The following is a 14918-nucleotide window of genomic DNA, read 5'->3' as shown; positions in this document are numbered from 1 at the left end:
ATACAACACAACACCTCTGATGACTGGTGTGGAATCACTTTGATAGTATTACAAAATCACGCATGAAAACTACATGACTTGCACTGCACTGTGGTGTCACTTCTATCGACTATATAAGTCACCTCTGAGAAAGTGGAACAGTGCCAAAAACCAATCATATTGTATGTCCAGAGGGCTTCTTCACATTGATGGCTGTTGGAACCGATGGTCATGAAGCAGTTGAGACTGCATCAGTATTGTGCTGTGCTGTCCTCATTGGATTTTCTTGAAAGAGGTATGGAGGTTTCATGCAGTCCAGTGAGACAGTAGTGGTTTTGCCATTAATGATAATGTTGAGCATATGGTTTCCTTGTTGCACCACTTTATGTGGTCCTGAAAAAGGTGGTATTAATGGAGATCAGAGCTTGGCATTAAGTATATCTCAGGGCTACTGGTAGTGATCGGTGCCAGCATTCTGTTGTGGCCGCATGTAGTAAGCATTGCTTCACGCAGTGGAGAATGGCAAAACAGAGGCAACTGGTGATCACGGCATTGCGAAGTATGTGTGGCACAGATAGCCTTGCTGACAGTTGCAGTCTACCAACCGGCTGACGCAAGGACACACGCAGACCGAGCACCGAGAAAAACCTGGAGAGTGCTGAGTAAGGGAAGTGAGGCCAGTACGCTAAGTTATGCTGCAATATACTGCAGAAGTAATAACAAAAAGCTGCCACCGAGGGTAAAAAATATCCTCCTGCTGGATATAAATAGTGGAGCGCAGGCAGCAACGGACAGAAGCCATTAGGAAGCAGTTCGGATCTGAGGACAGACGTGGTCCGTGTCCGAATGTTCTATCTTTGTAGGTGACGATTCCGGAAGTCTGTTGCAGCTTGCAGAAGTCATCCATTCGCCGCCAGACATTGGCCTGAGTTCGGTCGCCACTATGGCTGACTAACAACAGCAAGAACTTCCAGCAGGACCAGCCACAGTGCAGTCTTGGGCACAGGCGCCGCCGGGGAGTGAAGCTCGGACTCCACGGCAACCTGGCCCCACGGAGCGTGGTCCGTCCATGACATAGCGACTGACGACTTCCCAGCCACCGGTGCAGCACGCGGCGGCAGCTGACCTCAAGGCAACGCAGCTCCGTGGGGGTGCCATACTGGGCTGCCGAGCGGCGACGAGTACATCTCAACCACAGGGCATCCTGACTTCAGCGGAGCACTGGTGGCGCGCGTTGCGGGCATTGTCGGAGAATCTACACAGCAGCAGCCAGGCGGAAGGATCCGTAGGGCTGGGCAGCGATGACGAGGGAGAAATTTTAAAGAAAGCTCAATAAATAATTGTAAAATTCCACATCGTCTCAGTCTTTGGTGCAGCCACTGTGTCTGCTGCTAACGAGTACTGCAGAAGTCATAACAAGTGACCATCTGACATAACAATTCTATAACCCCAGTGTTGGTGGGGTAACATCTCATCATTCTATGATGCACAGTGCCACAAAATTTAGTCAGCTGTGTGAACAGGTTGGACTCAAACAGGTGCCAATGATTTTCCATGACATGTGACAGACAACCAAAACATGGCACCCACGTAAAAACAAAGACAGAAACTAAGATCTCTACTGAGATGTCGTTTACTGGTGCAGCTTCCAGCCAGCAGTTGAAACAATCCATTACTGTTAATAAAAAACGGTGGAGCTTTGATGGAGGTAAGAGGACAACAGCATCAATATGAACATTTGCAAATCAAACTGGTGTATCCAAGAAGATGGCCACTGTCATCTGCATGTCTGTTGACTTTGCTGCATTGATATTTAATACATGTCCATGCCCAGTCTCATCATTCTTTCTTGACTCCAGGCCATGCAAAACTATTGTAGACTAGTCATGTCATCACAGAAAAACCCAAATGGCACAGGTTATGTATATTATCAGAAGCACACCTCCCAAATGCCATGGGTAAAAAGGATGAGGTTTTCCACTAGAGACATTGCATTGAAACTTGGCATCAGCACTGGGTATCTCTACTATCTGAAGTTCAAGCAATGATTCAGAGTCTTCAAGAAGGTTGGGCAACTCCTGGTCTGATTGTTGCACTGCCATGGGTTCGGTGAAATCAGTCTAATGAGTGGTGCTCTCAACATGGGAGAGGCAGCCAGCCACTATATTATCTGTTCCAGAAATGTGTTTTGCGACTTTACTGTACTGAGAAATGTAAACCAACTGGTTATGCTGCTGAGGTGAATAGTTCATATTATTTTGTCACAAGCCATATGCGAGAGGCTTATGATTAGTAAAGATGGTAAATTCTCTAGCCTCCAGTTGAGATCAGAAATATTTAATGGCTTCATAGAATGCTAAATGCTCTCTGTCATAGGCACTCCATTTATGTAGCAACACAGAGAGTTTGTGACAAGAATGCTAGCCACTGCCAAGCTCCATCATGAAGTTGTTGCAGTGCTGCACCTATTGCTGTCTGATTCATGTAAACTAGCAATGCCAATGGTGCACTTGATTCTGGGTGTGCATGTAATGTCATGTGCGCTAAACTCTGCTTGACTACTTTGAAAGCTGAGATCATTTCATCTGGTCATGAAACTGCTGAGTTTCCCTTGCTCTTTGGATTGGTGAGTGCCACTGTTAATGATGGTTGCAACTCTGCTGCATGTGGTAGATGTTGGTGATAGAAAGTGAGGACACTGGGGAAATGACACAGGTCTTTGCAGATCTTTGTCTGTGTCATCTACAGGATAGCTTCAACTTTCAGCAGAAAGGGTAACAAACCTGACAACATAATCCTTTGACCCAAAAAATTAACTTGTGGCTGACTGAAGACACACTTTTGTGGTATTTAAAATGATGACATACCATTCCTATCTTCTGAGCTCTCAGTAAGATTCTCCTGATATTGCTCCAGAGAGATAGAGGACATAAGATTTTCATAAAGATAAGCAAAGTGAAAGTTTAGCCCTTTTAGCTTGGAGCTGATGTACCTTTGCATTTCATAGACCAACAGTCGTGAACTGACTCTACAAAACGCCAAAAGGAGTGATAGTGGCTGTTTTTTGTATATCTGATTCTGCCACTGGAATCTGCATATATGCCTTTGCACAGTCTAAAACAATGAATATAGTCATGCCACATAATTATGTTCCCAAAGTGATGGTACACGATTATGACTGGGCACAGTTCTGGTGCTTAGGGCCCAATAATCACCATAAGGGCACCATGCAAAATTCTTTTTTGGTACCAAGTGTAATGGAGACAACCAGGTGCTACTCAATGGGTGCATCATGTCTTCCCAAATCATGCCGTCAAATTTCACTACTGCTATGGCAAGTCAATCTGGTGCCAAGTACCTAGGTTGGCACAAGATGTGGGCCTTCTGTTGTCTGTATGTGATGCACTGTGTTGGTGCTCTTGGAGGTTTTGTAAGACCTGGGCATTTCTTCAGTAAGTTGGAATATTCACTACTGCTATCTTGCCTGGGTTTAGCCACATGTACTGCCGCATCTTGACAAAAACCTTCAATTGTCAACACAGTGACACTCTCAAAAAGTCACATACTTGCCATGTTGGGAAGCAGTTGATAATGTGCCAAAAACCTGTGCCTGTTTTAGGTTCTGACTGTATGGAACTGTAAAATCCCCCATAGGGTCACACTGTAGTCTGAAGACTGATTTGCAGCATACCATACATTAATATAGTTGAATTGTTGGTCTCTGTCAAACAGAAGGGGGTGTATGGCCACTTGCTGTGCAACTTTGTACAATAATTAAGAACCAGTATGTATGTGTGACAATTGGTTGACATGGATGCCCTGAACCTGGTTAAGTGTAACAGAAGAATCATAAGCAAAGATCATACAATTATTTCTATACATACAAGAAAATTACTGAAGTTATACCACATGAAATAGTTGTCTTATTCTAAAATCTGTCCCATTACCATCAGAAAGAATCACAGTTTACTAAATACTTACTTCCAGTGTCAGTCGGCTTAATTTCACCTATCACCATAACTCTGCGTTTATCTCCAGATTTAAGGGCATCTCTCAAGTGAATGATGGGTTCATTTACAACATCATAATTTATTTTCACCAATTTGGCAGCTTCATCTGCAATCACATGTGACTCTGCCACAATCACCCCTACTGGCTGTCCATTGTACTTTACATTTCCAGAGCAAAATATCTAGGAAGATAGTAGAAATGTTTCGTTAATGTGATGTGGAGAAACTTGCTTGGTTTCTAACAGCAAAGGTTGTACTCTGTATTTTAATGGTTTTTTCATTGATCTTACCTCCTCATCAGTAAAGCTGGTCAAAGTTTTTGGGTAAAAGTTGTTCTTTCCTGGAATATCTTTTGCATCATAATACGCTACCACTCCAGGCACAGCCTAGAACATTTGCAGGGAGTTTGTGTAACCAATATGGACTGAAGGCATTAGTGGTTGCTTTTATGTGTGTTAAGAGTAAAGTAAGAAAAAGGAAAAAAATGGTTAAGATTTAATATTCTGTTCACAATGACATCAAATAAGAGAAGGTGCACAATATCACATAAGACAAGGATGGGGAAAGATATTGCTCATGTCCATTCTTGTCTTTCCTCAATAAATTTTGGGAAGCTAAAAATAAAAAAAACCTATATCTGGGTGTCTGGAGAGGGATTTTAACATCACTATATCAAAAGCAAGTGCAGTGTCTTTACTATTGTATCACAAGCTAACTTCTGTGACAGTTCTGTATAAGGCACAACACAGAGATTTTGAGGTAATGTGGATGCCCATTTAAAATATGAGTCACAATGACATATCATATATGTTGTCCACCTGCTGAGCTGAGTGGTAATGAGCTTGCCTCGCATGCAGCAGGTACGGGTTCGATTCCCGGCCGGGATGGAGATTTTCTCTGCTTATAGACAGCATTGTTGTCCTCGTCTACATTTCATCCTCTTCACTGGCACAAGTCACCCAATGTAGCATTGACTGAAATAAGACTTGCACTTGGTGGCCCAACTTCACTGGATGGGGCCTCCCAGCCAACAATGCCAAACAATCGTTTCATTTTTCATCATGTAAGTAGAAATTGCACACTTGGTTACTCATGAATGTTCATCATGTTTAATGAGGTATCGACCTTTACTTTTTGTGCATCCATGATAACACAGGGTTAGTAGAAAATCATCATTATCAGCATCCATTTGTGTACTTTTTAAAAATTAAGAATAGTCTATGGTTTTTAGTCATATTTATAACAATTTAACTACAAACTGGAAAAAAAGCAACAATGAATGTCAAAATATCTTACATTACTTCCCTGCAAAAAACTTCTCAAGCTTGTCTAGTAAACATACTTGCAAATATTGAGTTCAAACTCTCAAATTTTTGCACTCAGTACATAAACAACTCAGGGTACAAACTGCACTAAACATGGCTCAACCCCCATACACAGGAAATAATCATAGCTATCACTATTGTTGGGAGTGTTTATGTACAAATGCTCTTTATTTCGTAAAGAAGCTTGATGTTGCCCCAGGAAGCCAAAAGCTGGTTCATAACGAAATATAAAATAAATACTGTGTGTTCCACTTTTAATAAAGTCTGGAATATGTTTTGACCCGAACAACTACTATAAAAGAGCCTGGAAGATTCCAGACATCAAGAAAACAGACAGAATTACTTTTTTCAATGACAATGAACATGATTAATGGAAGGTTATAATATTAAAATGTTCTCCTACTGAATGCACTAAAATCTCTCTTGACATAAGAAATAACATTTTTGTGAAATTAATACTGCAGTACTTTTATGCAGTATATAGCATCAACACTTACCAAAGCATCACTGGGATCTGTGCCTCTTATGTGACCATTTGCAATAGATGTAACAACAAAGGCACAATATAGTTCACCTGGCATGGTAGGCATATCATTTACATATATTGCTTCTCCTGTAACAATAAAAAATAACTTTAAGGAGCACACATGTCTTTGTTAATTTGTTTTGTAATCTTACTAAGAGCTGAGATGCATACAAATCAATTACTCAAAAGTTTTTGAATGGTTTTACTACCAAATAAGTTATTTATTGCTGCTGAATGTAAATAGGTGATTTTCAGTGTAAATATCAAACTCCCATCTTCCTTTCATGTTTTTATTTGTGCTTGTTGTTTAGTTTTTTCAGATTTTTCAGAGATTATACTAATATCATCATCAATTACCTATAAAGTTCATGTTTCTGAGTTGAAAACTGCAGACTCCCACATCATTTATAGTATAACATTCCTAATTAAGCAATGGAAAGTTCAAGTTAGAATATCAACAATATTATGAAAGAGATACAAGGGTTATTCAGAAAGTAAGTTCCAGTCAGCCATGAAATGGAGCCACTGTGAAAATCAGAAATGGTTTATTTACAATAGTTAGCTACAACTTCCAGCTACTTACAAGGTCTGTTCAAAAATTCTGGAAATTTGTCCACCACCTTTTTTGTAGCATACCTTTTACTTATTGTGCATGGTCTCCTTTAAAATACTCTCCTTGACAACTGATGCACCGCTCCCAATGCCGTTCCCACTTCCAGAAGCAGTCTTAGTATGGAGAATGAGATTTTCACTCTGCAACAGAGTGTGCGCTAGCTGATATGAAACTTCCTGGTACATTATAACTGTGTGCTGGACCAAGACTCAAACTTGGGACCTTTGCCTCTACCAAGAGCACTTGCTCGTGAAAGGCAAAGGTGCCAAGTCCAAGTCTCAGTATAGCATACAGTTTTAATCTACCAGGAAGTCTTATATCAGCACACACTCTGCTGCAAAGAGAAAATCTTATTCTCAAAGCATCCCCCAGGCTGTGGCTAAGCCACGTCTTCACAGTATTCTTTGTTCCAGGAGTGCTAGTTCTGCAAGTTTCACAGAAGAGCTTCTTTGAAGTTTGGAAGGTAGGAGACAAGGTACTGGCAGAACTGAAGCTGTGAGGATGGGTTGTGAGTTGTGCTTGAGTAGCTCAGTTGGTAGAGCACTTGCCTGCAAAAGGCAAAGGTCCCGAGTTCGAGTCTGAGTCCAGCACATAATCTTAATCTGCCAGGAAATTTCATATCAATGCGCACTCTGCTGCAAAGTGAAAAACTCATTCTGGAAACATCCTCAAAGGCTGTAGCTAAGCCATGTCTCTGCAATATCATTTCTTCCAGGAGTGCTAGTTCTGCAGGTTTTGCAGAAGAGCTTCTCTGAAGTTTGGAAGGTAGGAGACAAGGTACTGGCAGAATTGAAGCTGTGAGGACAACTCATGAGTTGTACTTGGGTAGCTCAGCTGGTAGAGCACTTGCCCACAAAAGGCACTTGCCCACAAAAGTATTGGTCCAGCACAAAGTTTTAATCTGCCAGGAAGTTTCAGTCTTAGTACACATCTTGCTGGATCATACAAAGCAGTGTTTACAAATTTTCTTTTATCTCATCTATCATTGCAAATTTTCATCCTTTTAATGGACTTTTCAACTTTGGAAATAAAAACACATCTGCAGAGGCCAGGTCTGTAGAGTACAGAGAATGAGGCAGTGCAGTGATTTCATTTTTTGTGCAATAGTCATACATGAACAGGGATGAACATGTGGGTGTCTTATTGTGATGCAAGAGCCATGAATTGTCTGCCACATTGCAGGCTATTTTCTTCTTACATTTTCTTTGTAGTACCATGGATTAACAGTTCATCCCAGTGGCATGAATTCACAATGAACTAATCCTTCAAAATCAAAGAAAACTATCAGCATGGCTTTGACATTTTGCCTGACCTGAAGAGCTTTTTCCAATCTTGGAGAACCTTTCCTGATCCATTGAGAAGATTGGACCTTGGTCTCAACATCATAACCACAGATCCATGTTTCATCACCAGTTATGATCCTCTGAAGGAATATCTCATTATCATTTGCATGATCCAAAAGTTCTTCACAGATTGTCTCTGATCTTGACCCATGAGCTGTGGGACAAACTTATTATTCTGTGTCTTCCTTCTTTATTTGTTGTGGTGAGGGAACCCACACTTACAAATAAAGTTTAAACTGATTTGAATAGACAGATGAGGATATTAACATTCTTCCAAAAGAAATTATTGATGTAGATGCATTAAAAGAAATTATGAACACTTTTGCACAAGTGTAGGGAAGTGCAAATGAGGTTCAAAATAGCATTTAACTACAAAATTTGCAAACAAAAATCCAAGGTAACCAAACAAAAACAATTAAATGAAGTTAAGTGCAGCATGAGTGAAATGAATAACTATATTCAGTCTGTGTAAGAGAAATTAAGTAAGATACTAGCAGAAATGGGAAGAAAGCTAAGATTTGAAATAGTGAGAAATTAACAGGGATGTGCTAGATTACATGCTGAGGTATGGGAGGAATTTGTTGAACTGGATGAAAAATGCAGGGCTGAAAATTTCAAATTGGAACAAAGTCTGAAAGGGGAATTGGAAAGGAAGTCATGTTGGAATAATCAAGATTGTTAGTGAAATACAAATTAAAGTGAATAAATTAAAAGCTGAAGTCAGTACTATGATAGCAAAGAATATTGAAAACTTAAAAAAGAGTCAATAGTTGCTTTGCTGGAACAGGGAAATGTGGGCAGTATCATAAATATGCTCCCATAAACAAAGTTCAGAATTTGAATAATGAAGGAAAGCAACAAACTGTCAATTGTGTTTCATGTTGTACATTGAAATTTGTGGGTGGAATGAGTGATGTATGAAAGGTTAGATGTATTAAAGAGGTATTGGAAGGAGAAGCTTTCTCATGGGCTAACCAAAATCAGTACAATTTTGTTACACATAAAGATTCTGAGAGGGCATTTTAAGTAAATATTGGGGAGAGGTAAAACAATCCAGAAGTCAGAATAATATTTTACATCAGATATGTTTACAGACCAGATTAGAGACATATGAAAGAATTTTTGTTAGGGAAATTAGGAAGTTGGCACATCTGGAGAAGCTAATGAAGTCATTAACTGTCATTTCTACCTTACAGAAGAGATTGCCTGAAAATATACTGTGGGATTTCATAAGTACTCCAGGAGATAATGTAGATTTATTCACTGATTATGTAGTGAATATTGATAGTGCTTACCATTTAGAACCAGAAAAAAATACAAAACAGCAGAAACCATTATGGGGATAGGAGATGGAATTACTAGAAAGTCAACATAAATTTTCACAGCAATTTCAGGAATGATGGTAGGAGAAATTGGGGGCCATATAATAGAATGGATTGCAGAAGGCCACAGTATGAACATGTTGGAGGAACAACTGGGGGAACAGATAGACCTCACAACAGGGGAAACATGTAGCTTCTCCACCTGGGATAAAGACTGACAGTGCTGGATGAAGGACCAAGAGAGAAACGTTGAATAAGGAACTAATGTATGTGCAATTGAATACTTTCCACATGGACTGAATTGTGGCAAATGTGAATTTTGTGGAGATTTTTTGAAACTCCTGGAAAGAAAAGTTAATCAGGAGAAAACTCAAAGAAAAACTTGGAAATTAGATTATGAGTGAGCTGAAGCAAGTGATGGAATAAATGTTGAGAATTTGAAGTAGTACGATAATGGAGTTGCTAGTTTTAATAGTTTTGGGTGTGACAATGTTGTTTGTTCTGATGCTGCAGCTTGTAACACAAATGTTGAGAGTAAACATATTGATTCTGGTATGCAGCAAAAGGGTGCTGAAAATGAGGTTACTGGTAATGGTACTGATTTAAATACAGATGCTGAAAGGGTGGAAGCTTTCTGTGCTAATATCTATTGTGATGAAGAATGTTCTGATTCTGTATGTGATGTTTCAAGTTTTGTTGATACTCATATGCAGCAGAAGAGGGGTCAGGTGCTGCTGCTATGAATTTTTACCCTTGCAGCATGAAAGTTGCTGATTTCGCACTTGCTAGTGCTGATGTTGATGTTAATATACAGATTGAAGTAAACAGGGTAACTGAAGTGGATTCACATGATAATATTAATAAGGCAACTGGTGTTCCAGGAGAATTTTCTGAAGTCATTATTAGTGACAATACTTCAGATTATGCTTTAGGTGTAGGCAGACCAACAAAAGGAGCAGACACTGAGTGTAACATGGATGTTGTCTGAGTAAGCGCAAGTTCAGGGACTGAAGATAAAGTTCGGTGTGAAGAAGAGGCACTAGCAGACGTACCTAATGCAAATTGAAATGTGGAAGTAGCAGTCAGTAAGGATATTAGTAAAAACTGTAAACAGAATGGAATTTCATTTTCCTGGTTACCATAGACAGGGGTAAATGCAGTCAGTAGAGAAATTGTAAATGTAGCAGCAGTTCTGAGCAATGAGAAGGGAAATGGCTGCCACAGATATTAAAGCAGAGTGGAAAAAAATTGTCCTGGGATAAATAAAATAAATATGAAATCATAGGCAATTAATGAGGAACTTTTTGGTGAACTTGATATGGATGATGGTAGTGTTTTCTTTTCAGTTTAATATCAATACAGCAGGGGATGCAAGTGTTAGTGATGTAAATATGAGGATAAATTGTGTTCAATTAAAAATGTAATGTTGTTGCTCTAACTAATAATAAGACAAACGATTCATAAAGAGGTAGAAGTCAGTGTTACAACCTTGGAAGACACTATAGATAACTTGCAAACATTGAGTAGGACCTGACTGAGGAAGATGCTTTGAGAAAAATAAGGTAGTAAAACTACAACACAAAATTAAAATAAATATACATGGTTTGAGACTGAAATACTTCTTGATTCACTGAGTGAGATTAGTGGAATCTCTGACATGTGTTATGAACATCTGAAATCCATTACACAAATTACAGAATTGCCAGTTATTGTAATAGAGATTAGAGGTGCAACAGATAGGTGAAATAAACCTGTTATGACACATGTATTTCCATGTCACCACACAGAATTTTGTCACAACAGTATGGCTGTACCTGAACTATGTATGAATTATATTGCTGGAATGGTTGGATGAATAATTAGGAGCTGTACTAGTCTGTAAAAGAAAACCAGTAAATAGAGGGAAGAGAGCTTAATTTGATGCTGGAATATAATGAGGCATTGAGTGGAAAAATGATGGTAGCATCACTGACTTGGACAGAAAGGTAAGAGAAAACAGTGAACAGTGGAGGAAAAACTATAGAGATCTGAAGAAGACAATCTCAGAAATTAATCTCAAAATTGAGACTATGGAAGGGATAAGGGAGAGATAAAGGGAGGAACTGTATGATCTCCTGCGTGAACATAATGGTGTAATTTTTTAAGTGCCAGGAAGTGTGAAAAACTTTGAATGTGCTATAATTGTCAAGCCACATGAATCATTTATGCAGAGACCATGCCCTATAGCTATTGCGCTAAGGAAGGCAGTTGAAACTGATCTGGAAAGAATGCTGTAGCTAGGTTAATACAGAGACACAATTGTGAACTCAAAAATCCAGTAGTTGTTGTTAGGAAGAAGGAAACATCGGTGAGGGTAGTGTTAAATGCTAGACACTTGAATACCACAATCTCTAAGGTAACTTATCATCTAGAAAATATTGATGACCTTCTGCATCAGTTTCATGATGCTGAAAAAATGCCAAGTGTTGGTCTGGCATCTGGTTTCTGGCAAAACCACTAGCAAAGAACAGCAGGTAGAATACTGCTTTCATGCACAGAGGTATTGGTTGCCAATTTAAAGAAGTTCTGTTTGACCTAAAAGCCTCTATGGTACTTTTTATACATGGTTTAGATTATGTTTTAGGTAGAGATGTTATAAGGACATTGGCAGTCTATGTTGATGACATCTGATGGGCTCTATTGACTGGGAAGGTGAGTACCATATAATGAGGTAAGTGTTATGTACAGCTAGAAAGGGTGGCATGAAATTAGAACTAAGCAAGTATGAGTTTGCAAGGAGGTGGACTGAATTCTTGGGAAATGTTATGACACCCACTGGAAAGGTCCCAAAGGAAGAGAGGACAGAGGTTATAGCTAAATGTCTTGACCCTTATAACAAAAAACAATAAGAGTCCCTCTCAGGAATGTCTAATAACTACTAAAATTTATCAGAAGAAGTCTAAGCACACCAAAGTAGCCAAGTTAAGGCAAAAACATGCAATTTGGTTGTGGACACAGGAGTGCACCGAAACTTTTTAGGAAATAAAGGACAACTTGAGTAACAGCAAATTTCTATACCTCTCAGATCCATCCTTGCCTTGCTCTTGATTCACTGACAGCAGAGATTGTGGTTTAGATGTGGCGTTGTCACAGAAAAAAATTGTAGGTGGAAATGAAGGACTGGGGATTATAGTTTTTGCATCAAGAACACTCTCCAAATATGAGCAGATCTACTGGATGACTTAATCAGAGGTTTTAGCTACTGTGTGGGCACTCATCAAATTCAGAAATTATCTACTGGGTCAGAAGCGGTTGCCTTCACTGACCATAAAGCACTGAGGTATTTCTGTGAATGTAAATTTTTGAACACCAAGATAACGAGGTGGTCCATGTTCTGCCAGTAATTTATCTACAGCTTCGAATGTAAAAGGGAAACCGAGAACATCAAAGGTGATACCATCTCAGGATTGCCAGTAGGAGACAGGGATGTTTTACAAGAGGACAAGGAGGAAAATAAATAATCTGGAATGTTGGATCATGTAGGGGACATGAGAAGATCACAGGACTCAGATCCCAAGCTCAAACAGATAAAGGGGAGAACTAGAGGAGAAAAACTTGGATAACTGGCACAAAATAAATAATGGAATTTTGTTGAGATGTGCAAACTACAGCTGCGATGTGTGTAACTTATGTTTACTGAGAATTACGCCAACGATTTATTTCAGCATGTCCACTAGAGCTATAGATACTATGGGCCACAAAAATTCACTGAAATAATAAGGGAAGAGTCTCTGAATTAATAAGGAAAATGGCTGTGTTCAGTAATGTGGTCAGACAGTACTAAAACAAATTGAGATCAGTGATGTTTTTCAGAGAGTTAAGGTCAACCAAGCATACAGTAATGATACATGCACTGTATAATACATAAGAATGCCAGATATCTGCTAGCTACTGCTCTTTTTGTCCCACTGCCATCTGTTGAGAACTGGGTAGGCTCTACAGGATGTACTGCAGCAATAACCATAGATCTTGGATGCAATATCTAATACATTTTGAAACTGTAGTGAACTATTTGAGACATAGTTCAATTGGGTCTTCGCCATTGGATATGGACTGTGGCACAAGGGCATCAACTATAATCTCAGAAACTGTTGTCTTCCCTCACAGAAAAAGGTGATGAGAGAAGAGCTGGAGTCATTGGTAAGTGAGAACATGGAGAGAAGGGCAATGCAAAGAAAAAGAAACATGAAAGGAACATGGAGGTGACAGAAATAAAAGCTGGGGACCTTCATTTGTAAGAACAAAGGAGAAGTCAGACAAACACAAAAAAAGATACAAAAAAATTTCCTATTTATATTTGATTTTTATATTTTTACTGATTTAACAATTGATATAATATCAACTCTGTAACAAAACATAAAGTCAGTACCTTCATAAATATTCACCTTATTTTAGTATTCTGATCAGTGTTTGTCATTATTAAAATTATCTAAAATAACTTACATTTGAGCAATGGGAACTCCAGATTGGAATGTCAATGATATAAAAGAAAAAAATAGATCGCTAGCCACCATAAAGTAGATATGCTGAATTGCAGACAGGCACAACAAAAAGGCACATACCCATTAGTTTCCAGCCAAAGACTTCATCAAAACAGGAGACACATGTTAATGCGCACAAGCAAATACACACCAAGCACATGTGACCGCCATCTCTGGCAGCTCAGACTGGAATCCCAGCATGCATGAGGTGTGCTTGCTTCTGTGAATGAATATGTGTGTGTTTCCTTTTCTGACAAAGGCTTTGGTCAAAAGCTAATGTGTAAGGGTCTTTTATTGTGTCTGTCTACAACTCAGTATGGTATCTTTCGTTGAGTATCAATCTAATCTGTTTTTCCCTTATAATGTTGATAATTTACATTTGTGAATTATAGCCATTAATTTGAAACTATGTCAATAGTAAAAAGTGGGAGTTACCTAAATAGTAATTTGACCAACATAACTTTCTGGAAACTTCCAGAACAATTCACAATTAATATATGCTATCTGTCACTTTTACTCTGAGACTAGTTCTGCAGCTGAGAGAGTGAACAAGATGTGTGGGTCTTTGATTTGTGTGGTTAGAAAGACAATGGACCACTTGCTAACTTTTTTGTGCATTCTGAGTTTATGTTTTTATTGTGATTTTGGGGAACATTGTGATTGTGAGATGAATAAAATTAAATGGTAATAAAACATCAGATTCTGCAAACAAGTAGTTATGCTTCAAGCTTGTCTTTTAGGAATCCCAGAATCTATTGAAATACCATACATTTCTATTGCACAGTTATGAAGACCACAAGACACTGAAGCCATCTGCAAGTTAAGTAAATAATGAACATTTTGTGTGAAGATTCCTCCCTTGAACTTTATTAATAGACATTGCTACCAAATTGATTATCACTGAAGTGCAATGACATCAACTTTTAATAATTTCAGAGCAAATAATAAAGGGAGGATCTGTAGAAAGGGATAGAGTTGAGTTCACATTTAGGAATCTGAGTGAGGGTAAGGTTGATAATGGATGAATGGGTCATATACTGAAACTGATACTATGCTCTTTGTGTGTGTGTGTGTGTGTGTGTGTGTGTGTGTGTGTGTGTGTGTGTGTGTGTGTGTGTGTGGAGGTAGAGAGAGACATTTGGAGTGTCAGTGAAGTTGACTCTTGTTTGACACTTTATTCAACACAATGACTCACTTTCAGAAAAGGCAAATTGATGAAACCTGAAGATGCAGAAAGCATTGAAAATTTGAATTGTGAATAGAGACATTGAAACCAGAGT

At 38.9% G+C, this 14918-nt stretch overlaps 1 protein-coding gene across 1 annotated transcript in view; it reads right to left on the bottom strand.

Annotated features, from left to right (window-relative positions):
* The window catches only part of LOC126101302 (uncharacterized), a 264331-nt gene that overhangs the window by 147846 nt on the left and 101567 nt on the right, over nt 1-14918 (bottom strand). The window contains exons 9-12 of the mRNA XM_049911981.1: nt 5812-5927; nt 4280-4375; nt 3961-4171; nt 3710-3804 (exon numbers count right to left, since the gene is read on the bottom strand). Coding sequence (XP_049767938.1) covers nt 3710-3804; nt 3961-4171; nt 4280-4375; nt 5812-5927 — 518 coding nt within the window. The remainder of the gene's footprint in view (nt 1-3709; nt 3805-3960; nt 4172-4279; nt 4376-5811; nt 5928-14918) is intronic.

The sequence above is a fragment of the Schistocerca cancellata genome, chromosome 9 (genome assembly GCF_023864275.1).
Source record: "Schistocerca cancellata isolate TAMUIC-IGC-003103 chromosome 9, iqSchCanc2.1, whole genome shotgun sequence".
Taxonomy (NCBI): domain Eukaryota; kingdom Metazoa; phylum Arthropoda; class Insecta; order Orthoptera; family Acrididae; genus Schistocerca; species Schistocerca cancellata.
The sequence above is the reverse complement of the archived record's forward strand: the minus strand, read 5'-3'. Positions and strand labels throughout refer to the sequence as shown.